At 29.9% G+C, this 25,152-nt stretch overlaps 3 protein-coding genes across 3 annotated transcripts in view; 1 reads left to right on the top strand and 2 right to left on the bottom strand.

Annotated features, from left to right (window-relative positions):
• Positions 1-9,727, bottom strand: part of LOC124542916 (angiopoietin-related protein 2) — a 57,610-nt gene extending 47,883 nt beyond the window's left edge. The window contains exon 1 of the mRNA XM_047120848.1: positions 9,449-9,727. Within this exon, the coding sequence (XP_046976804.1) occupies positions 9,449-9,612 (164 nt within the window). The 5' untranslated portion in view covers positions 9,613-9,727. The remainder of the gene's footprint in view (positions 1-9,448) is intronic.
• Positions 9,728-10,187: 460 nt separating this feature from the next.
• On the bottom strand, positions 10,188-18,334 carry LOC124542917 (peroxiredoxin-6). Its single transcript, XM_047120849.1, has 5 exons — positions 17,704-18,334; positions 16,781-16,956; positions 16,349-16,550; positions 15,728-15,800; positions 10,188-10,468 (listed from the first exon to the last, which is right to left on the bottom strand). The coding sequence occupies exons 1-5, from the start codon at positions 17,787-17,789 to the stop codon at positions 10,328-10,330; spliced, it is 678 nt and encodes a 225-aa protein (XP_046976805.1). The 5' UTR covers positions 17,790-18,334; the 3' UTR covers positions 10,188-10,327.
• Positions 18,335-19,109: 775 nt separating this feature from the next.
• On the top strand, positions 19,110-23,382 carry LOC124543004 (cdc42 homolog). Its single transcript, XM_047120990.1, has 5 exons — positions 19,110-19,246; positions 20,571-20,870; positions 20,986-21,095; positions 21,207-21,404; positions 21,512-23,382. The coding sequence occupies exons 2-5, from the start codon at positions 20,693-20,695 to the stop codon at positions 21,599-21,601; spliced, it is 576 nt and encodes a 191-aa protein (XP_046976946.1). The 5' UTR covers positions 19,110-19,246; positions 20,571-20,692; the 3' UTR covers positions 21,602-23,382.
• The last annotated feature ends 1,770 nt before the right edge of the window (positions 23,383-25,152 follow it).

Raw genomic sequence — 25,152 nt, 5'->3', positions numbered from 1 at the left:
TTCGATGAATGGATGAATTAACAATGTAGTTAACGGTGTTATTTTTATGTTAGTATTGAAGATGCGATCATTGATCTTTTATAGCAAAAGAAAATTACCAATCCTGTCAAACTTGTTAGCCACACAATGTCAACTTAATTTACTTAAGCCGTCGCCATTCAGCCTGATACAGCCCGCGTGCCTCTGCTCGGATTGTAAAAGTTCAGATAATCTGATGTTTGAAGGTCGGATATTTTGAAACTAGCTTTTGTGACTCGTCTATCGAAGAAACTGCATGGCCGATACATTGTAAATAACAATCATAACATAACGACCATTCACAAGCACTTTTATGAATTTAATTTAAACGTTTCTCCTGTTTAATTAATTTATTAACGTAATATGTATTTATGACTATACCTGATTAGCATAATGTTTTAAAAAAAAAACAAGATCTTCTTTAAGCATTAAGAACTTTCTAAGAGACATTGAAATCCGGTTATTCGTTTATAAGAAATTGCAAACACACAAAGATACTTACATAAACATTTACATGCAAATTCGCATTGGTGTAATAGAGAATTTCAGTTCTTTCAAGACCGTTTAAAATAAATAAAAACGAATACATTTCACGGTGCGTGAAATAAGGAGGAAACTATTGTTCCATTTACTAAAATCGACGACGAAAAATATATTATAAATAATTATTTTTTTATTAAAATTATGAATAGTATTTTTAAAATCTTTATAATATGCGACACATATAAAGAGAATTAAAGTAATAAAATAGCATATCAAAAGATGCAGTTAAATCTTTACTCTCGACACTGTTGGTGTTGAAATCGCCTTTCATCGGACGCAATTTAAAATTATATTCGATGTCGTTTCGACAGTAGACTGCGGACTCATAACTTTAGTTTTTTACTTGGAAATACGTTAAGTGGATATTAATAACTTCAACGCTTATGAAATAGATTTACCTTTTCTTTTGCTTTTGTCTCAAATTAATACATTAAGCACTATATATACGTCTATATAGGTCTTCGTCTATGGAAAATATATTAAAGGCCGACTTTACAATGTTGACTAAAAAATTAAAATTAAATTAATAACTTAATTTGTCTCGGTGTTATAAAAAAAATCTTTTATTTTACATGAACGGATTGATTGGATCTAAATGGAGGTGGTGTAGCGCCCACCTTAAAACGAAAATTTCGCAAAACCCTTTCGCCCGCCATATTTGTGAACCGTTCACAGTCAGTAGGTAAATCAGGACATTAGCGTAGTAATGTAATTTTCATTAATAGTGACTTGATTTACTACATAATATGAGGTATCTTGTATCAAATTCCTATGCCATTAATTATTAACTAAAATACCATTACCTAAAGTAAATGCCAATGTAAATTAATTCGTTAAATCTTCACTAAACATGGGTAGGATTACTTGCGGTTTTTATACGGTTCGGTCAGTAACAAAGCCACATACATATTCTTATATATTTTTAAAACAACTTCTATGATATAATATTGCTAAAGACTTAACACATTGTTACTATTACAAATAAAATTTAATTACATTCACAGATCGGTATTGTTTTATATTTGAAAGAGTGAAGACTTACAAATATGATTTAGGTCATGTGAAGACACCTTTACACGTTAAATAATATTGTTTAGGAGATCGGAAAGTAAATAAAGTCAAAATAATTATAGCAGTATAAATAAATTTGAATTCAGATTTATGAACAGGGTAATAAACTTGTACCACGCTATCATAGAAGTGCTTGCAAATAATCATAACATGTAATTAATTTAGTGAAGATTTTTATCAAAAGGATTATGTGTGATTTATGCTTTATACAAATACATACAACATGATACGTACATATCATGTCTTCAACATTCTTAGATATAATATTAATTTATTAATTAGAAAATTATATTCATAGCAGTTTCGCCTGTTACTTGGAATATCGAAAGCCAGCATTAGATTTGGATTTCTTCACAGACATACATTTCGATGTTTTAATGATCGTAAATTATTAATGAAATGCACCCTAACACAATTGTAGTACAATTTAAACTATGCTAAAAGTGGGAAGAATTGGTGCAAACATCATTAGAAAGTTACCTCGTGGGAATTGTAAGAAATAAAACAATGTGATTCATTATAAGAACTTCTCCACTTTATATTGTAAAAACAATGCGCTCTTTATTTTATACAAATAAATAGTTTCACTGTCGGTTACTGTATTGCGTTTTTGTCCAAGTGAAAATAATAACTTAATATATCTTAATATTAAAAAGCTAATCTCTGAGCTCGCTTAACGTTGGTACTACATTTTTAGAATAGACTTAACATAAAGTTGCTATCCTAAAGAATCGGAAGGTGACCATAAAATAGACGCTTTCCCGTTATTTAATGGTTATAGTAACATGTCCATGTACATTAAAAAATCAAAATCAAAATAAACTATATTCAAGTGGGCTTTTACAAACACTTTTGAATCGTCATTTAACAATTAAGTGAAGCTACCACCGATTCGGAAAGTAGATTCTACTGAGAAGAACCGGCAAGAAACTCAGTAGTTACTCTTTTTCAACATTTAAAAAATACAAAGTCCTGTTAGTTAATACAATTATTTAAATTAATATTTCCTGCCTGGAAGTCAACAGGTAATCAAAATTTAAAGTGGATTTATCTTATTTTAAATATATTTTAAGTCGGTACATAAATTTATTCATAAATATTCTTAAATAGATAATGTTTTATTATGCGACATTTAACAAATATCCCCACTAGCTCAAAGTTTTGTAATTTCAATAAAAGGTGAATTAGAGTTATTCGTTTATTTAGGTATATTTAGGACCAAAGTGAAATACTAAAGTATTTAAGTATAATTAAAATATATAAAACCTTTTTAAACGACCTTGTGTAGTCGCTGTACCTGTAAAGGTAAAATTATAACAAATAAATTTTTGCTTTCACCGTCTACTAATTGTGTCGCAAGCGGTCCCACTCCTAGTCCACCCGCTGACTGCACCCAGCAGGTTACGTTCAATGGAAAATAACAGCAGTCAACTATATATTACCATAAGTATGCTTCCGCCCTACAATCGGGTTAAATTGCGTAAACCGAGCGTTGCTTGTATCAAATTAAGTCGGGCAGTCATGACACAGTCCGCCTTAGTTCTGTAACTAGCGCTATTGATATATTCCAAGAGATATCTCAGGCATTATTAAGTTACTATCGAGAAATCTTGTAATCACATCGTAAAAGAGAATCGTTCCATATAATCTTCGACTTCTGATAGCTAAAGTAATAATCTGTAAACTTCCCACTGCTGGGCTAATGCCCCCCTCTCGCATTAAGGAGAGGGCTTGGCACATATTCCACCACGCTGTTCCAATGCGGGTGGAATGCACATGTGGCAGAATTTCAATGAAATTAGACACATGCAGGTTTCCTCAGGATGTTTTCCTTCACCGCCGAGCACGAGACGAATTATAAACACAAATTAGCACATATATATCGTAGTGCTTGCCTGGGTTTGAACCCGAAATCATCGGTTAAGATGCACGCGTTTTAACCACTGGGCCATCTCGGCTCTCTACAGCTACTAATCCATAACAATAAGTTTAATATTTACTTCTGAATAAGTTTCCCTGCTTCATACCTATTATAAGTATTTTCAATTACCCAACAAACATTACTTCAGATACAAAAAGTATTTGGTGATTATAATAACAATCAGTTTATTTATTTTGAAATAACTTCGGGTTAATTTTTTTCTTTAATAAGTATTTTTATTACAGACCAGAATTCTAGTTATCTATGCAATAAATATTTCATGAAAAGTACTAGATTTATGATCTTAAACTTTGTCATATTTTATTTAGAACAACTTATAACTGAGCGCCGAGATAAGCTTGTGGTTGGAACACCTAGTTTATTATCTCATATATGTCTTTGAATTACCTTCTCCTCGAACAGAGAGAAATAGACATTAGCCCACCAGTGGTTTGGCAAGCAACTCTGAATGTTTATTTGTCATTTTTGTGTTTGTTGATCGTCGGTGTTCGATCATCTAATAAAACCCTGCAGGATGTTAATAACAACATTTAAAAAAATACGTAGGCGTATTTTAACATTGCATTAACTGATTCAAGTACATATTGCATTTTAATTTTCAAGGGTTCGTTGGAGAAAATCAATGAAAAATCACGTTTGACACCGATATCGTCACAAGCAGCGTCAGTTTGTTTGAACTAGTGGGTACTATTGTACTGTCGTTAGTATACCAGCTTAAGCAAATATTAACTTTCTCGTAAACGAATGATCCGCCCACGTTCTCCTTATATGCAACAACTACGATTCATTTATTTCCTTTTTTTAGATATACGATTAAAACCTACTTAAACATATTTATATGTAAATACAAAATTACTGCCAATTAAAACTACTAGGAAGAACAGTGGGTGTGTAATGTACTAGAAAAAGTGATACCGTAGTATTTCTGTAATAATTTTGCTTAATAGCCAAATCGTGAACTAATTTACATGCACGTTATGTATTATTGGTTAACTTGAAATACAAAAACTAAAATTTTAGAAGTATTCATAGTAAAACTACAAATATGGAATATAGTACAGTCAATTGGGTAGGTCCATTATCTAGCCAATAATACTGCAGATTCCGAACAAACCCCAGGCTGTATTTGTTACTCCGCTCGTAATAGTACGACACAAATTAGATGTAGCATCTGAAAATGTAATGGATTGAAAATTAAACCGATTACTGCCGATTAACACGGCCAATAGAAATAGCTCCCTATCGAGCCATTCGACGCTATTCGTCGCCATAGATTCTCACGACAGAGAACGCAAGTGCATGTAAATCGACGTGTCAAATTGACGAATATATTAGGTCATATGATATTACAAGTTATTACGTTTGTGGAAAAATCATATTCGCATGAGAAATAAATATTGATAATTTAGGATAGCGTACTCAATTCGGACGTGATCGGTTTTACGCATTTTGCCGATGCGACATCTAAGTTGTGTCGTACTATACATCATTCGAATCTGTCATCCCGTTGAGTATTAGCCTAATCTCCCATTGTCACGCAGGTGCATTGAAAAAAATGCAATTTTTTTAATTCTCTTCTAATCTTAAAAAAATCTCATTGCTTTTTAAATATTAAGTCGTTATTTAATCTGAATAGCATTGAAAGGTTAACAACATTACTTTAATTAGAGACATTAGCCGTGGCAATTTGATCTTAATGTATTTGGGTATAGTCGTACGTACCTACGATCAAATACCTACATCCTTGTCACAGTAGGTGTCCTTGTTACACATACACATGTAAAAGACAATGATCAGAGCGAGCAGCACCGTACTACGCCCAAAGTCTCTTCCTGTACCGAAGTTGATCGACATTGACATTTAGGCGAAACAGAGCACGGACGAAACGAAAATCTTATTATTGAAAGTGTGTGAAGGGGATGCCACTATTCGAAAAGGCCGCTTGCACTGAAATGTATCGTTCTTTATTAACCCAAGATGCCGAGACATACATACATTCGCCTACGTGCTTAGTGTCCTTGGCCGACCAAGCTAAGTTTCCCTTCGAAATATACATGTATTTTCTTATATGTCCTTTATAATGAACTCTACACGTGACGTGTAATAATAATATATTATTAATAGCGCTCGTTTTTTTATTATATAATAAATAGTTATCGTTTGTCTTCGTTAGAAACTACATTGACCAGTCCTGACTTGGTCGTTATTGACACGCCGTCAGCTTTATGTAGTGCAGTAACAATAATCATATTTGGCCTTGATCTCGTTTGAAACAACGCTCGTAATCAAACACATCTGCTAGTTTATAATACTACGGAAAGATAACGAATCCGAAATATCATACGAAAAATTACAAAAACAAAAAAAATAAAGTTTTAGATATCTAATTTATGTATATAAACTATAAAAAAATTTGTAACGCATCACATAATAATACATAAAACAACCCTTTTTTCATCATTAATACGTATGTTTAATTGAGTCATTACTATCTCTTTCTGAAAAAAAATGGAATAACCTTATATCTGTCTATCTGTAAATTAGAATTATACACACTTATATCATTAACTTAACCTAACCTCTACATATGGTAGAGGAGAGTGTGGTATCTTGCGTGTATAATACGCAGACTGTGACTCAAACTTGTCATTAGTGCTGACAAAATTTTTAGTAGCGTACAATCAATATAATGATAAAAACATACTCTTGAGTATATTTTTATTGTTGAATTCTTATAATATAAATATTTCTTGTAATATCTTAAAAACAAACCAAACAATTGGATTAAGGGCAAGATAATAACGATGATAAAAATAATCCCAAATTTTTCTCTGAAGTATAAATATAGATACTAATTATTTCATCGTTGTCATACTTAAACAATAAATAGACATGGCATGTGAAAATTTCACAAAATATTCTTAAACTCGCGTAGCGAACACAATTCGGTTCACAGTAGCCGGTATCGAGGAAGTGAATGTGACCATGAATATGTTTCCCTGTCATGTTCGGAGTTAATATTTCATACAAACATATCGCCTCGGCCATTACAATGGTTGTATTATAACAATAGCAAAATAATTTATCAGTGTACGGAAAATGGAAAGCGAAGAGATGCGCGCGGTATGCGGCTAGGAAATCTTCTCTTGATTACACATAACACGCAATTTTAATCACGACATCAAAATAATAACATTGAATTGATCTACTTAATAAAAGATGTATTGATCAATGCCAAACTGCGTGCTATTAATATTTTATCGAGTATAGAATTGTTTTTTTCTTCTTCCAATACTGTAATATAAAGCAAACTGCTTTATAATATGTATACGTTGATTTATGACGATCATCTCAGAATCAAAAAGTTCGATTTTAATCAAATCTTTTTTACTTTATTATTTCGTCTTAACTGATGTTAATTATTTTTAACCATGTGGAGCTGGTATATTTAGGTAGTGGCATTATATAGGGTTTTCTTTAAATTGATTACCTACCAAATTAAATATTAATAAAATAAAATAAGTAATGACGAAAAAGCCCTTATATTTTATACCATCTTCAAGGCAATAAAAATATTGTTTACCTTAAATATAAAATTGACAGTATTTTATCAAAATCATTTGCAACAATAGAACGCTCAGTTCCAAAAAATATGTAAAATGGAGTGTTTACGTAATATTAAGTTCAATTTAATAGTACGTTACATTGAAATAACTAAATGTCAAAACATTATATAATTTTTTGATAATTAACAGAAACGCAACTTTTTAAGGTGTTATGTGTTGGTGTGGTCAACAGGAATGTCATAAAAGAGGTTTCGCGTCTTCGCGACTACTAAACACTCCATATTTTATGATTTTATATTATTAAGTTTTTTGCAAGTCATTGATTCAAGGCAATACTTTTCAATGCTACGAAATTATATTCTGGAAATTATCTTTCGGGTGGTAATAAAATTGATTTAAAAAACTCATTAATTTATATAATTTAAGCCTTTTGAATATGTCGCACAACGACCAAAGTGTTTGTATTGTTGCGTCGCACTCAAACTTCTAATCAATTTCACCCTGAAGATTCATATCCGACTTGTGTAATATACAACATACGATTTTTATTTTGTCGTTTATGTTTAACTAATATTAATAAGAACCTGTAAACATCTGTACCAAATTTATAAAAACTAATACATATGTCTCTTTCCGTTCCCTGATCGAGTCGTAATTTGAAATCAAGTTTCATTAGTTTGAGATCCCTACACATATTATAAAAATGTGTTTATCGCCTTTTTTCACACAGCAACGATGAACTGGATTCACCTGATTCTTCTTCAGTTTTTTGACCCGAATAGTGAGTTTACCTTTTGTATCCAAAATATACATTCTTAATTATATATTTTGACTGCAATAACCAGATGTTTTTTTTTTTTTTTTTATAAATCGATATTTATAAACCGGCGATTGTTCTTGAAAGGAAACAAAAAATATAAATCAAATTACAAATAAATTTTAATACCTACACCCAAAGTGAATGGTCTACATCCACACGCCACAATTAACCTTTATTACTTATGTTTTATAGCACGATTGAATTTATATTATTTTATACCGGCTTCAAGTCCCTTCGCACGGGTAGCAGTTGCAGTTTTATCCCATTTTAAAATTTTTAAATAATTAAAAAATGGTCATCAATATTTTTTTAATTTTTAACCAATAAAATAAGCAACAAAAACAATCAGCAATAAGACAGGTGATCTATCTATCTATATGTATAAATAGTTACTTAAATTTCCAGATTGTGAAAGGCGATTTTTAATATAAAACAAAATAAAAAAAATAACATTTAATCCAATTAATGTTGATATTGTCTGACTGGTCTTAAGTCATCAATAAGGTGCCCTTTGCAGACTTTCAGTGGTCTACAAATAACTTTTGCTTTATATTAAACATACACGAAGTTATTCAGAATATTTTTTTCTCTAAAATTTTATGTTTCGTATATTTTAATTTTAGATGTTGAATTATGAAACTCAAAAGCTAACTGAAAACCTTATAATATACTCATATCCGTCCTGAAATGCTGATCTGATAAATATATTAATGCTTTAATATTTATCAGATCAGCAGTTTCTGTGCATCCGGACACAACAAATAAAAGTTCTCAATTATTAATATTACAATAATTTTATATTAAGTATTAATAAAAACAATATAAGTTACTCATTGTAAAGTAATATTTTAAGAAGTCTTCTAGTTAATCGTATGGGATTTGGTGCTAAGGTGTCTTATTCGAATTGTATGTATCCAGGAATAGTATGTACACGGGAATAGTATAGATCGTCCGGTCCGATCGTACAATTCATTAACAAGATTCTGTATTATACAATAAATCGGGAATAGCTGCGATAAATGTGCTATACGTCATAATAATATGAGGCCTAAAATTTGATTTTCAAATCGCCTTTAGAACTAAGTTTGTAAATATTAAACAAGGCTGCGATAAAGTGTGTCAATAACAATTAAAATGCGAATATTCAAACACATGACATTTTGAAATAATAGTTGGTTAAGTTTTTCTTTCAAACTATTTAATAGATCATTCAGTCATTAAGCAAACGAATTGAAAGAAGACTGACAGACTACGTTATAATAAGTGCGGTTACGGAATAAATGTCAGTTACATTAATCTACGATGAACTTTAAGACTCGCTGTAATATATTTATCTCAATATTCACAAAGTAAACTCCAAGCGAAACACCTGCAAACGTATGAGATCTCAGCTACTGCCCTTTGAGATCTTGCATTAGTTAATGTCACCGATACATTTGTAGATGGATAACTTAGCTTATTGTTCGGGGTACTGGAAATGCAACTGACCTGTTTCTAACCGAAGAACGGGAAGAAATAGTAAAGTTCCTCTGGGGCAAACGAGTTGCGGGAGAGGGCGCGGGCGCAGGCGCGGGCGGCGAAGTCCGCGGCAGACGGGTTCCCGCCGCCGCTGCGCCCGCTGCCAGCACCACCACCAACCACCACCTGTACATCACGGGACCGGGCACGAACGCGACACGACCTACAGTCACGCTAGCGAGTTACCGACTCACCGTGAGCTACTCGCTTCCAACCACCTTCACTTTTGTTGTGCCTCGCTCTACAACGCCACCGGCGGCCGCACGCCCCACTACGATGAAAGCGAAGGCTTTCACTACTATTTGCTTGCACTCAGTCCACGGGCCACTATGCCAATCCTTAAACTAGATAACGTCCTTTCATAATAATTCTCTCACTGGGGTAGTCTATACACTTATTGGCTCACCGTGCAATCATGAGATCCGATCGCGACGATTACAAAAACAGCAGTAAGTGTGATTGCTTCGAGTTTTAAATTCGAACTCCGAAAATGAACGAGACATTTGGTCAAGCTCAATCGCCTTGACGCAGAAACGTTATGAGATCGGACAAGTTTTGTTTGAGTTCCTGATAGCGTAGGTATTATAATTTTCGTTTTTAGGTTTTTTATTTTTATTCTACACTCAGATTCATCAACATGTTTTCCAAAAAACGGTTAAATAGTGAGGCAATTCGTAAACTATTAAAATATAAAATTAAATAACTAAAAAAAGTTTCAGTTTTATTAATTCATTTATTTTAAAATATAACAGGTGCACATATTTGGCCATATAATATAAACGTGCAAATTTATCACATAAACAGTTTCGATAGTATATTTTAATATGTTAAATATTAAACGGTTACATTTTAATATTCAATTTTTGGGCACGGAGTCTTCCTAAGGTATTTCTTTCCGGAAGGTAAAGGCACCACCGTGACACCCTGCGGGAACATCTTGTCTATTTGATCTTCGGGAACAGTCGGTAGAACCATGCAATCGTCGCCCATCTAAAACCGATAAAAGTCCGTATTTACTTGTCGTATCGTGTCTTTTTACGCAACGAGAACGTTAGAACCAAGTCTGTATGCAAGACACATTCTTTTTTATATGTCATGGCAAATAGAATTAATTACTATTTATTTCCTTTAACATTGATTATAAAAAGGAAACTTAGTAATGTTCAATTAGACGTAAGAAATACATTTATTTTGACGGGAAATACTTTTATACGAACCCGGTCCGAATGAATTGACAGCTTAAGCACTATAGTTTAGTTATTACGAGATGCGGGAAACTCAATTACTGAATTATAACTCTGTATAAGTCAGGTACCTACATAATTCCATTTAAATGTCGTTTCAGATACGTATACGCACAAATCTTTAAATACGTAATGCGAGAGAAAACCGGACATACGCACAAATAGTATTAAAGATCAAGAGTTACATTGAATTGTAAAAAGAAATTTACTAAAGTGAAATTACAAGAAAATCTGGTAAAATTATATTGTTTAAGATTGTTTAACACAACGTGGTTACAACAAAAACATGGCCCAATATGTAAATACCGAAAAATTTCATATATGTTTTCGTTCTTTATCACTGCGCGTTCAATCGTATATTTTGAGGAAACAGATAATTTATTTAATTATAAAACACTCGAGATAGTTGAAATAGTTTACAGTAAGTGGCATAAGCCGAATCGTTTGATTTTTGCCAAAAAATATCTGTCACCTTCTCACAAGAAATAATACTTTTTTGTCGTCAACACGTGTTGTTTCAAGTTTCTGTAAGTGGAATACAAAAAACAGTTCAACAGAACAAGTCGAAAATCGTGTTCGTTTTGAAGCGGTAAATATCAAAAGTTGGCAGAGTTGGTTAAGAACAGACGATCGCGCGGTTGAATGGTAGTTTCCGACTGCAGTTTCACCCGCGTCTAATGTCTAGTATGCAGGTGTTAGGGATAAATATTAATCTCTGTGCTAATCCAGATTATGAACTGTGTGTGCCAAAAGACATAATCCCAAGCCATTGAACCAAAAGTGAAAGTGTCGAACAAAAACTATTTTCGCCATAATCTAAACTTTTGTTTTAGCCACACGTACCTAAACTCTTTTTATTATGACATCAAAAAGCTATAGGACCATTGACCTCGGTTTTATTTGAGCTACATTATCTGTTAATTTTTTGTATGTCGATCAAATTAAATATTTGTGAGCTCATATTGACGTATTAGTTATTGAGAAATATTTTATTTATAATACAACTCTATTCCACTTAACTCTTTACATCAATTTTAATTTTACTTCCAATGTTCCAGCAACAATTTCGACGGCATTAAAAATGAATGAAAATTAATTTCGCGAACCGACCGAATTATATCGAGTCAATTAAATGTCAGAGTTATTTATTTACCTCAACCTTTTCTTGCGGTTGGATTAGGTTATAAATTGATGGGAAGTCTATGTCATTACATATGTGTTATTACTCATCAGTAGCTGTATGTATAGCTGTTTAAGATTTAACGCGAACAAATCTATTAAATAAAAATAAAGATAAACATATTTTCGTGTAAACGCACCTTTACGATACCTTTTTAGTATTTAATGTGTATGATGTGTTACTAATGTTGATATTTAAAGTAAAAAATATGTATTTATACATAATTTATTGATATTATGAAGTTATAGCATAATGTTTCGTGGTTATCGTGATTTAATACAATATTTATTGATTTTTATAAAAGGAACTGGAAAAAACAACAATATATCATTCACGGTGCCTATTACGGATATGAGTTGTTAGAAGAACGGACGTTACTATTATAAAGATAAGCTTCATAATTATATCATAACTTAATTACAAATATATATCATATTAAACAATATTAATAATATTATGAATACTTTATGAATACTTAACTAATTAGCAGAGGTGAAATCAAAAATAAAGAAAAATGCTTTTGATGAGTCAAACTTTAATTTCTGTCTTATTACATTTTAATTATTTTTTGAGATAATGACGAAATATAATACGAAGTATAAACTGTACTAAATAAATTTATGATACATGTAGGTAATCTCGTTAAAATGGTAGAGTATTTAATTATTGACGATTCAAAAACGATTAATTGTGAAGTTTACTTGTATAAAATTGATTTGATTTGAAACATTTTTATGAGTATGCTTTATCGTATGTTTAGAAAAGAAATACATTAAAGAGCGTCGTCATTATGACCTAAGGATGTCAAACACACTTATAATGTCATTTTAATATGTTAATGTTACTAATTTGACGAAGATAAGAAGTGCGTTAATTTTTTTTTTAATTTCGAAAATATCTGCTTATGAACGTTACAGTTATATAAAAATCTAGTAGAAAATAATTAAATAAAAATATTCTGAATACTAACTTTTGTTTTATTATATTTTATCTGTAACCTAATTTGGATCAAGATAGACCTCAATGCAACAAATGCTTTTTTTAATATAAATTTCCAACCAATTAACATTGCCATTTAACTACAAATTTCATATTAGATTGTTTTATAATATATGTATGTATATCAACGAAAATTGTAAATATCTTTAGATTATAATCTATCTAATTATAAATTGTCGAAAGATTCACAATAAAACATATACAATTTCGATAGTTTAAAACTTCATATATGTTAGGTTAGTTTCTTATAATTTAACTCACAATATTCAAGATTTTATTAACGTAAGAATTAACAACATTAAATGCTTAAATATTTATATACAAATATGAATTGAAACTAGTTACTGTATAAATCTTTTACTCACAATTGATAGATTATAATCAAACCGAAAAATAATGCTTTAATTTGCAAGCAGTGTGTAGTATATTACGGTTCACAATCTTTAGATAGTTCACAACCTGTGAGATAGATTATAATCTAACGGTATTTACAGTATTATGGTGACATGCACTTTCAGACCAAAATGTACACGAGTATTGGATAGATCTAGAAACATGCATCTAAAAAAATTATAACAACAAGAAAAATTAACAAGCAAATGCAAGATTTACGTACAATAAAAAAAAGGTGCGTGTATATATACGCGCGAGAATTTATGCTTCAATTGCTTTATAAAATTATTTCGATTATGACAAATGTATTTTTTTCTTTTTCACCATTACTGTAAATACTCAACACGCAATTTCAATTTTGATGCAATATCTTCACCTCATGTTCAAACAGTATTTAACGAGAGAATACCTCTTGCACTGACCCAGATAGCACTGACATTTTCCAATTTTCAATTTCCTTAATTACTGCATATTTCTTACGGTCCGAGTTATTTGTTGAATTCGTAATCGAGTGACGTCAAAAGGTCAAAATGCGCTATATAATATAATTTTAATGATTGTATAACGCGACGATTCAGCGCAAGTATAAGAGAACCCAATGACAGAGATTACAAGAAGGCTAGGCTAGTTTATTGTTGCGTTGTATATTTATAAGTTTATGGATATCGCTCTTATTCAGGTCCTAGGGTATATCCAGTAATAATGAAAAGATAATTTAACAATTTTTAAAATAAAATATTATAATACGAGATTACAAGAAGGCTAGGCTAGTTTGTTGTTGCGTTGTATATTTATAAGTTTATGGATATCGCTCTTATTCAGGTCCTAGGGTATATCCAGTAATAATGAAAAGATAATTTAACAATTTTTAAAATAAAATATTATAATACATATATCTTTTGGTGGCACTTGAAAATTGTTACATGGGAATGGCACGATAAAAGGTATGAGGACTACAATAAATTTACAGAAAAAACAACTTATGCAAAAGAAGGCAAGTTTATTCGAGCGTGCCTTCTTTTGCACAATAAAGGTCAGATCGTGAATGCTAGAACGATCTTATGATTCTATGCAGTCCAAGACAGATGTTTCAATGGATAATTACATGACACTCCGCATATGCCAATAACTTTTATGACTTCACAAGTCTGTCAGTGAGAATACATATTTTTATTTATTGCAACATTTCAATTTTTGTTTATTTAAAACAAATATAAATTTAGAAAATAACCCGTGGCCCTCGCAATCGCTTATCAAATAATACTTTACAAATTAGTAGTATCATTTTAAATAATAAGACAATATCTGAACCTTCTCCGCATGAATAAAATTTATTATTAATAATAACTTCACCTTCATATAGCACACAAACCCTTCTATTTACTCCCTTAGGGTAGAATGAAAAAGTCTATACCCTATTGTCTACCGACGGACTTTATATTCCATAACAAATTTGAAACGACTATTTACGTTCATATTCATAATATTAGTATACATAACCAAAATAACTCTTCTGCTGACTACTTTAACAAAGATTGTTTTGGATACATATTGAAATAATATATTCTGTTGAACATATTAATTTATAATCAATATTTTTGAATGATACAGGTTTCCCAGGGACCAATTCTTGGACCATTTTATTTTCTCAATTATAAAATTGACTTGCCTTTTGAAAACTTATCACGCAAAACTAGCTGAATATTTTATTATGTAATTTGTATCATTATATTTAGCATGTTTATTCTCAGAATGTTTTTTGTTGAAGATTTACACTGAAAATATTCAATAAAAATAATCTGCCGTTACATATGACCACATTCATTTCTGATAAGACAATATGAGCTCATTCTAAAATATAACATCTTTTTAGTTCTAATGATAAATGACTATTATAATATTTAAATTACATGTATTTATATCATACTACAGATATTTTACTGCATCTTCATATTATTAATCTGAAGGCGATTCTTTATTGTTATTATACTTATTATTTACATATTTCACTTTTTGACTGCTATCATTATAACCAGTTATATTTTCTATTATTGTCTGATTTTGTCCAAACGAAAAAATTAGGACTCACTCACTCAAATCATTGAATATGAATTACTGAACAATTCTGCATTTACTGAGTTCTGTGTTCTCTTGTAATATTATTTACATTATTATTAAATGTAATACATTTGGAATTTTATCAATAAAAACTATTCAAGAGTGAATTTTTTAATCCAGGGTTTGTCTATCTATAACTATCCACATATAAAATTGCATATTTATATAAGTGAAAAATTACCTGGAAAAGGTAGCTTTTTTAACGATAAGGCCACCTGTTGTATTCATGCAACTTTTTAAATATTAATCCTTAAGTATAATGTAGCATTAAGTGTTGGTGCAATAAAGCATAAATATATAAATAAATGAACTAACCTTCCAATTTGCAGGAGTTGCTACTTTTGCCTTGTCGGTTAGCTGCAAGGAATCTATCACTCTCAAGATCTCACTGTAACAATATTTATAAAAGTTAAGATGGTGTACACTAGTTTGTTAATAATTCTTAATTTTATAGAATGTATAATAGAAATAGAGAGAATGGTGTACCAATCCAGCAACACATTGCCCAATAATGCTCATGCAAAACTTTTTACTTATTTGTGAGTGCATACACATGCTAGTGGTATACTTTATTTAAACAATTTTGGAGAATGAAAACAACAGACCTAATATCACAGACATCACCAAAAATGTCTCATTAAAAAAAACTATCCGTGATTTGAGGGTATCATATACCACCATTCAGAGGATCATAATAAAAATTAAATGAATTTGAATAGTTTTAATAAATAATGAGTCACTATAATCTGATTGGATAAAATGATCTATTAGAATCTAAAGTTTTCTGCGAATAGAACATTTTCTTAAATAGGCAAATGTTGTAATTGGAAATTTTACTACATTGATGTAAAGGTAAGGAAGCTACTTGTCTGTTATAAATAAAACACGAAATATCTATTCATTACATATCTTGATAGTATGTATGAACATACTTACTCAAAGTTTCTGCCTGTTGTAGCGGGATATAACAGAGACAGTCGAAATTTCTTGTTTGAGTCTATAATAAATACAGCCCTAGCAGTTAATGGCATGCCAGCTGTATCCAGTTCATCTTTGTCTAGCATACCTAGCTTCTTGGCAAGATTCCTGTCTTTGTCCTCGATTATAGGGTATGGGAATTTCTCATCTTCATGGCATCCTGAAGAAAATTATTGTTCTAAGCTTAGTAATTTCAAATATTGCATTATCATAATATATATACACCTGCTAAATTAAAATTACAAACATATGACAGCTTATAATTGACTAACTTTTTATAACTGTTTAAAATCACTTACAAAATACTACTATGGATTTTATTACATTTATGAATGATTAAGTTAATTTGGCAGTGTTTTTTAAAATGTTATTATATAGTGAAATACATACCAGCATAACTTTTTATGTCTTTGCACCAGTCCATGTGCGAAGTCACCGAATCACAGGACAAGCCAATAGTTTTGACATTGCGTTTTTTAAACTCAGGCAGCAATGTAATGACTTTAGAGAGTTCCGTTGTACACACAGGTGTGAAGTCAGATGGATGTGAGAACAAAATACCCCACCTGGAATTGATAATATCAACATGACAAAAAGTTTTTACTACCTATTACTACAGACTATTATAAATTTTTTGTTACTTATTAATCCATTATTTTAGTTACTAAAATGTGGACAAATTTAAAAACCCAGTAACTTGCATGTTGCTTACGTATTTCTAAATATAAATTAAATTAATCTGTACTGTAATATTATTTTCATAATTTCTTAATTGAATTCTGCATAATGTATATATATAAAAAATGTACAACAACAGCTACTTCTTAAAAGTATTGTTGTAAGTGATGGATAGAAGTGTTTCCGATTACAATAATAAAAACCGGGGCTCAAGAACAATGCACCATTTTGTTAGAGAAATTAAGCACTTTTAGTAAATGCATTCCTTGTATGCACTATCATAACGATTTTAAATTAACATGGTTATTATTAATAAATTATTAGTTATTAATTTCGGAATATTTACCATGTGAAAGTCTTGTTCACGAGAACAAGACGTTCGTAGATAATGTCGAAATATCGAGCTTCACCGAATAATTATTAAAAAAATAAAAAACATGGTAAATATCCCGAAATTAATAACTAACTATCATAACGATAGGAGACATAAAAGCAAAAGCGCTACTAAAGTACGTAAATATGACAAATATTAGTCGCTTCAATTTTATACCTTATGTTTACATATCTCCTGACCACTACTGTTTTATCAGAAATAATATTATAAAATAATTTATTAAAATAAAAAAAATACTTACGATTCACCAAGCCAATCGTGAAAATCTATTTTGCCTTCTGTAGTATTGGCTGTAAAATTGGGAAAAACATCTCCAAGAAGCACCATTGTGTAGGTTATATTAAAATTTAAAGAACACAGAAAAATGTGTGCAAGATAATTGTCAGAATAAGATTGAAGCTTACACTTATTTGAATTTCACAAGTGAGTAATATTCAAATACAAAATTCTGAATTTAAAAAATTTGAAACAGAACGAAATTTCAAAAAAATAATACTCTACAAGAGCTATAGATAAGTCAAAATAATTTATCTGTTGCAATAATTGTTGTTGTTTTTGAATATCATAGATTAAGGCTAGGTTTACATACTAATACACCTCAAGTTTTTTACAGTAGAAAGTACTTTGAAGTTTGAACATCGATACTGTGAGAATATATATTTTTCTGATTCTGAAATTTTATAGAGTCAATAAACAAAATTAGGTACTTTCTTGCAGTGCAAATATGGTTAAATTAGATGACCGACAATCACAAGACAAGACAGATTGAATATAGAAGAAGACGTATATAAAAAATAAAGTTTTATTTATTATTTACACGTTAGCCGTACAGTTAAGCCGATGGGCAAGTGGGCCACTTGACTGTAAGTGACATTGCTTGTAGACTAGCGCTGTATAAAATACTTTGCATTCTTAACTACGTTAATGCACCACTAACTGTAGGAACTAAAATTTTAGGTTTCATTAGTTACATTCACACTCGCTAAAAAAAAATGCTTTAATTCGGAATAAAGCATTACTTAATATTGCTGCCTACCCCTAGTAAATTATATCGTTGAATATAAAATATTTTAATTATTGTAGTAAAAAAAATAAAAATAAGGTATAGTATTAAGTTTTCATTACACGTTATCCAGATGAGATTCAGTCGAAGTTAAAATAGCATTATCACAATAAGAGAGCTCAGGGCTGCTTACAAGTGCCATATGACATATTCAATATTTGAATGTTATATGAATGAATGTAAAAATTATGTAAAATATGTGACTAATAAAGAGACTCTAAGAAACATTAGTCAGTTGAAAAGAAAATAGATTCCAGCATTAGTTTTTATAATTCTTGATTGTGAAACTAATTTACAAACATCAAAAATTTAATTTATAGATAATATTAAACGTTACGTCTTACCACATAATTAGTTAACTAGTAAATTAGTAACTACAGTTATTTTTTTAAGGTTTAAATCCTAAATTGACTGAGAAGGAATTATAAGTACAATCAGAAAACAAATGAATATTTATTTATATTTTAATTTGGTTTATTATAAATTTAATCTAAAAATTCGAATCGTCACAAAAACGCAATTTTATATGAATATTGATTTTTAGATGATATTATAATTATTATATTGTCTGTCTATAGCTTTTTCTTATCTGTGACTGAAATCTTAATCAATGGCGTCACCGTCAAGGACCCAACCCGCTGCGTGCAATTTGTAGTTTCTTGGTGTATTTCGCGTACTGGAGTTCATTATAAAGATTTATTCAGTTATTGTGTTATTAAACGTAAGTAATTTTCATTGTTATATGATAAAATATAGACATTTATTCGACTTCCATACTTGGGTGTCCTGACCCGACACAAAATGGACGTCAAATTGTATTGTGACGTGATTATGTAAAATAACATTTTATTTAATCATATAATTAATAATGAATAGTTATTAAACGAACGTTTAAGCTTACCTTTCTTACAAAAATGTATTACGTATATAATATCAAAATATCATATCGAGTACTCCTCTAGAACCCATCGGAAATTTGCATAGCTAATGTCCTGAAGTAGGAAGAGAGCATGGCGATCTCTGAATCAACAATCAATATATAAGATAAGCATTTCGAAACCGAATTTTAATAACATTACAAATGCAAAGTGTAATAAAAACATATCTTTCTATTTACATGACATATAATAAGGTCATTGTCCTCTTTTACTCAGTACTTAATCTATGTAGCAAATGTACTTATAATTCCAAGTCTGGTATTATCTTCTAATTATGTTTAAAATGCAAAGCGATATTATTTTCTGTGTTCTGTTTTTAAATTTTATTAATTTTTGCTTTAGAAGCTATGTATGTATGAGTGGTGTTAATATCTAAAGATTTTTTTGTATTATAGTAAACTAGTATATAAAATATCTTAATAATTTTTAGTGATGTAAATATATGCAATACTTAGTCAGTAGATATGCTTAAATAGGTTCAAACTTACTTTGCAAGGGCTTACTGCGATTCCGAGTGATTACAATCATTCTGCCAAAAAGCAAAACACCAAATTGATGTGTTCTGTATAGAAACTTAAAAGAGCCAGCTTAATTTCGGACTCATGCTGTATTGATAGCAGGATGTGATTCATACATCTTCTATTGCTACTGCTTACCTGGTGATATAGAGCTTTTATGCCTTTTCTGTAATAATTTAATATTCTCAAACCTAATTTTTATAATTTTATGTCAGTTATGACAGAAGTGGTATGGAATGTTTGTTTGTTGTTTTAGTTTTTATTTAAGTAAACAATTACAATATTATCAAATGCGAATTCATAAGTTGACACATTTTACTTGTACTCTGGAATGTAAATGTGTATGTACATTGCTTGATTTAATTTAAGTGTTGACAAATTAAAGAATGTAATACATTTTTGATATAATCAATACATCAAATATTATTGTTTAAAATCGATTTATGGACTGTAAGCTTTTAAAAATAATTATGCTTGTTCCTTTTTTGAATATCTTTTTGTTATATTTTGTTAAACTTGTTTCACATGCATAGCGATTGATTTCAATTAGTCATATTTTTTTTTTTACATTGAATAACTTTTTTTTCAGGTAATTGAAAGTTCAGTGTAAGGTGCTATGAATAACGAATTACATGATAAATTTTAAATTAATCAAAATAGAAGAATTGATAACGGGACACTTTTAAAAATATACCATACACAACTAACAAGATGCAAACAATAAAATGTGTTGTGGTGGGTGATGGTGCTGTGGGTAAAACCTGCTTGCTGATCAGTTATACTACAAACAAGTTTCCTTCTGAATATGTACCGACAGTTTTTGACAACTATGCTGTGACTGTTATGATAGGAGGTGAACCTTACACCTTGGGGCTCTTTGATACTGCAGGTGTGTGCCACATGTGTTTTAAATAACTTGAATATTATAATGATATTTTCATACTTGTAATTAAAATATATTGAAAATGGTTTTATATTTATATCACAAATTTATTAATCAACAGGTCAGGAAGATTATGATAGGCTGAGACCTCTAAGTTATCCACAGACGGATGTTTTCCTTGTTTGCTTCAGTGTGGTCAGTCCAAGTTCATTTGAAAATGTTAAGGAAAAGGTAAATTGTTTCATAAGTATAAATCTACAGTTACATTATGAAAAAACCTAAAAATGTTTACCTATAACATTATTGATATAATTATTTATTGTAACATTTGTGTGTTGCCAGTGGGTACCAGAAATAACTCATCATCAGCAGAAAACACCTTTTCTTCTGGTGGGAACTCAAATAGATTTACGAGATGATCCAGCTACTATGGAAAAGCTAGCTAAAATAAAACAAAAGCCTGTTTCACTTGAACAGGGTGAGAAACTTGCTAAGGAGTTGAAAGCTGTTAAATATGTTGAATGCTCAGCTCTTACTCAGGTATAATAAAATTTCTTGTATAATAATTATTTCATTTGTTATGAATTTATAATTGTAAGTGTTAAGTATCGAAATTATGACTAAATAAAATAATTTGTGTATTTCAGAAAGGGCTAAAGAATGTATTTGATGAAGCAATTCTAGCTGCTCTGGAGCCCCCGGAGCCTGTAAAGAGGAGGAAATGTGTTCTGTTGTAATTTGTCACAGTCACATTTACTGTGTCTACCATCAAAATGATTACTGCGTTTATGCGACCAGCATAAGATAACACTATGTTCATCTTATTTTTATTATCATTACTATTGAATATGCCATAACTAAAAAAATAGCAATATCGAAATAAGTCTTGTGCTACAGTATCCTATTTGGGCTTTTAATATTTTCAATATACTTGATTAATGTTGTAAGGCAAATTTATATGATGTCATTTGTCAGTTATTAAATATTAACATTTGTAAGTCATTTGTACCTATTAATAGTATTATATAAAACAATTTTGATACTTTATAACCTATATCGAGTTAATCAGTTTTATTAACCATAACAATGTTATGAAATGGTTATATGCTTTTAATCACAAGACTTTTATAACTTTACATTATTTATTGTTCTTATGTGTTGTTTTGCATATTTGTAATTTAAGATATCTATAGAGGTGGAGATATTCAACAAGACTAGACATTTTCATTGCTCACTGATACATTATAAGTTCCAATAAATTAAGAAGTTTACGTAAATATAATAAGAAATTTATAACAATACATTGTCTTCCTTGCATTTGGAACAACACCATTTTTATAGCTTGTATAATAGGGTAATATGTTCTCAAAATGTTTTCCATCCAATTTTCACGGTTCAGGGTTTGTATCATCATAGTGATGTACTTCATGCAATAGTAAGACTAAATAGTTACTCTAAATAAAAAATGTCATGCTAACACAAATCAACTGTAACTATTCAAACTATCAAAATAGTTACCGACTTAACAACTAAGACAAAAATAATTGAAAATTCATACAGAGAAAATTTTGATATTAATTTAATTTTTTTAAATCATTATATCAAAGGCTTTAAGTACTTCATTGGGTTACTGAATATTCCACCTCTTTAATAATTATTTAATCGGTATTTTGATTAGAAAGAAACACATGTTTGCGACGGACTACTAGGTTTAACCATATTAATTTCTCTAAACATTCATTAACAATTAATTTTATGAAGTCGATGAGATTATTGATACGTGGTTCTCTACGCGTACCACTAATATCATCGTGGGGTTAACTATACAGAGTATATTATGGTGTGAATATCAATTATTAGAATTAATCTTTAGTAAAAGTAGCATTTTTATCACAATGTATCGCTTTGTGAATTTTGACTGAATTGAAAGTATTCATTCCGTAGAATGTTTTTGCATTTTTCATATACGCACTGCAATTTTTATAAGGATAATACAATGTAACCGCTTGCGCTAATATAATGCAGCAGATGCCATTGTCCCGGTTTTATACTCTGTATATGCTGTTGCCTCGACACAAAGAAACGCACAGGGACATACCACCAAGTATCGCTACAGTATTGTTTCCTCACGCCTTCCTCGATAATTATGCTCAGGTAATAGTGTATGTATGTACTCATGGTAAGAAAGATTTTTATACAAAGAAAAATGCAGTGCATTTCACTCACTAATTTAATATTACTCTTGTTTGTATGAATATTTGCATTCATTATTATAATTATAATTGCGTTTGAATTATACCATACTTTATGTAAATATGAATGATTATCACGATTTTATATGAAATTAAATATGTACTGAGTTTAAAGGTATTATATTATTGACTTTCGGGGTATAAAGAATATATAACATGTGCGAATAATTTTAAACGACTTTCATTTAATATTTGGGTTATAAAATTTTTCTTTGTGTCAGTAATTAGATTTAGGTGTATATTAAATTAATAAATGTAAGATTAAATGGTGCGTTTTATTAATATATATCAAGTTAATTATTCTTGGCAAGCGATTATGATGCTTAATTGACAGTTGCGTTTATTAGTATCAACTATTTATGGTTAATTTCGATATAATTTATTTGAAAATAAGGTGCAGTCTTTACGGCTATAGTGTCACTTGTTTGTAGGTGCGTTCATTCTGGCAATAGAACCAATTTTTTATGTGCGACTAAAATGAAAGAAATTTTAACGAGCTAATGGCGCATTCGAAAGATTTCCCAATTATTACAATGGCAAAAAATGTTTGTAATTATGAGAAGATTGGGTGCAGTGTTTTGAAACTATAGCTTTAATTTGACTTTTGATCTAAACAAATCATAAAACCAATGGTTTTATGATAATAATGGGATTATGAAAATACAGGATGCAATAATTAATTGACAAAATTGAAGTTATTATTTACGAATGTACCGTCACTCTATATAGAGTTGAGGGTCATTGTTATTGTTGCTATTAATCATGTAATACAATATAAATCATCCGGGATGCTAGTCTCGTCGTGTGGCATGAGTCAGAATATCTTACGTCATATCACACTATGTTCCAGGATATTCTACCACTCAGTATGAGAATAATAAATAAAAATATATAATTTAAATAAAATGGGACACATTTTTTCTAAACAATATACAACTATATAGATAAATATAAATAAGTGACAAACATTTTACAATTAACTTGTACCTCTATTAGTCTTTTTTGTAGTTCAGTTATAAAATATGTTTTTCTTGCAATAAAAAGTAATTTAAAATATAAACAAATAATTTACTCCGACTCTCAACATATAGCGGAATAAGGTTGGCTTTACATGCCAACATTTAAGAAAATGGCGGTTCAAAAAAAATCACTGGTCTATTCTATAAATATATGCGTACTATGTTCATAGATTTTAATGTTACGATTTTATTTTGTTTTTAATGGCATAATTTTGACAACTTTGACGTAATGATTTTTTAGTGGATTTTATATTAAAACACCTTTTTTATAAGTATTTAGCAATTTTCAGGTTTTTTAATTGTTACGAAGCTTTTATGTGATATGAAAATTTTAAGTTGAAATGGGTGACGGTATTAGGATACCATATGGCGAGTAAATTTAAATTTACTTATAATCATAATTTTATTTTATAATAACTAAATGTAGAAGAATACATTGTATACTAAGGTATACTAAATATTCCTTTTTAAAATCTGGTTGCTTTAGTAGAATTGATAAACGTAATATCAACATGGCGGACTATTAGGTATACCAAAGACTTATCAATGACGTTCTTCGGTCATATTAAACACGTTACTTATTTAAAAAAAGCAATGAGGTGGCTGGTTTTTTTTCAGTATTATTTATTTTTAAATAATGATTTTATAATTGATTGAAATACATAAACCAACTCATACCTGTAAAAATAATTGGTACAGCTGGCATTATACTGAAATATCAACTTTCACATCACAAGCTCTAAAGACAGATTTGATGTCTTTCATTTCATACAATGGACCCTAAAGTGTTGTTATTTAAAAATCATTAACAGCCAATTCTGATCATTAACGTTTTTGGGATGAGGTACTGTCGCTGAAAATGGATTTAGTATTTTTTTAATCACTTACTTCATTTAATTCGTTACCAAATTAACTCTTTGCTTTTGGTCCATGTTGAATTTTGGGTCATAGTTTATTTTTAAAGATCATTTTATTTTTCAAACACTCAAACAATAGTTAATATGTTCATGTGTCTTA

The sequence above is a fragment of the Vanessa cardui genome, chromosome Z (assembly GCF_905220365.1).
Source record: "Vanessa cardui chromosome Z, ilVanCard2.1, whole genome shotgun sequence".
NCBI lineage: Eukaryota > Metazoa > Arthropoda > Insecta > Lepidoptera > Nymphalidae > Vanessa > Vanessa cardui.
The sequence above is the reverse complement of the archived record's forward strand: the minus strand, read 5'-3'. Positions and strand labels throughout refer to the sequence as shown.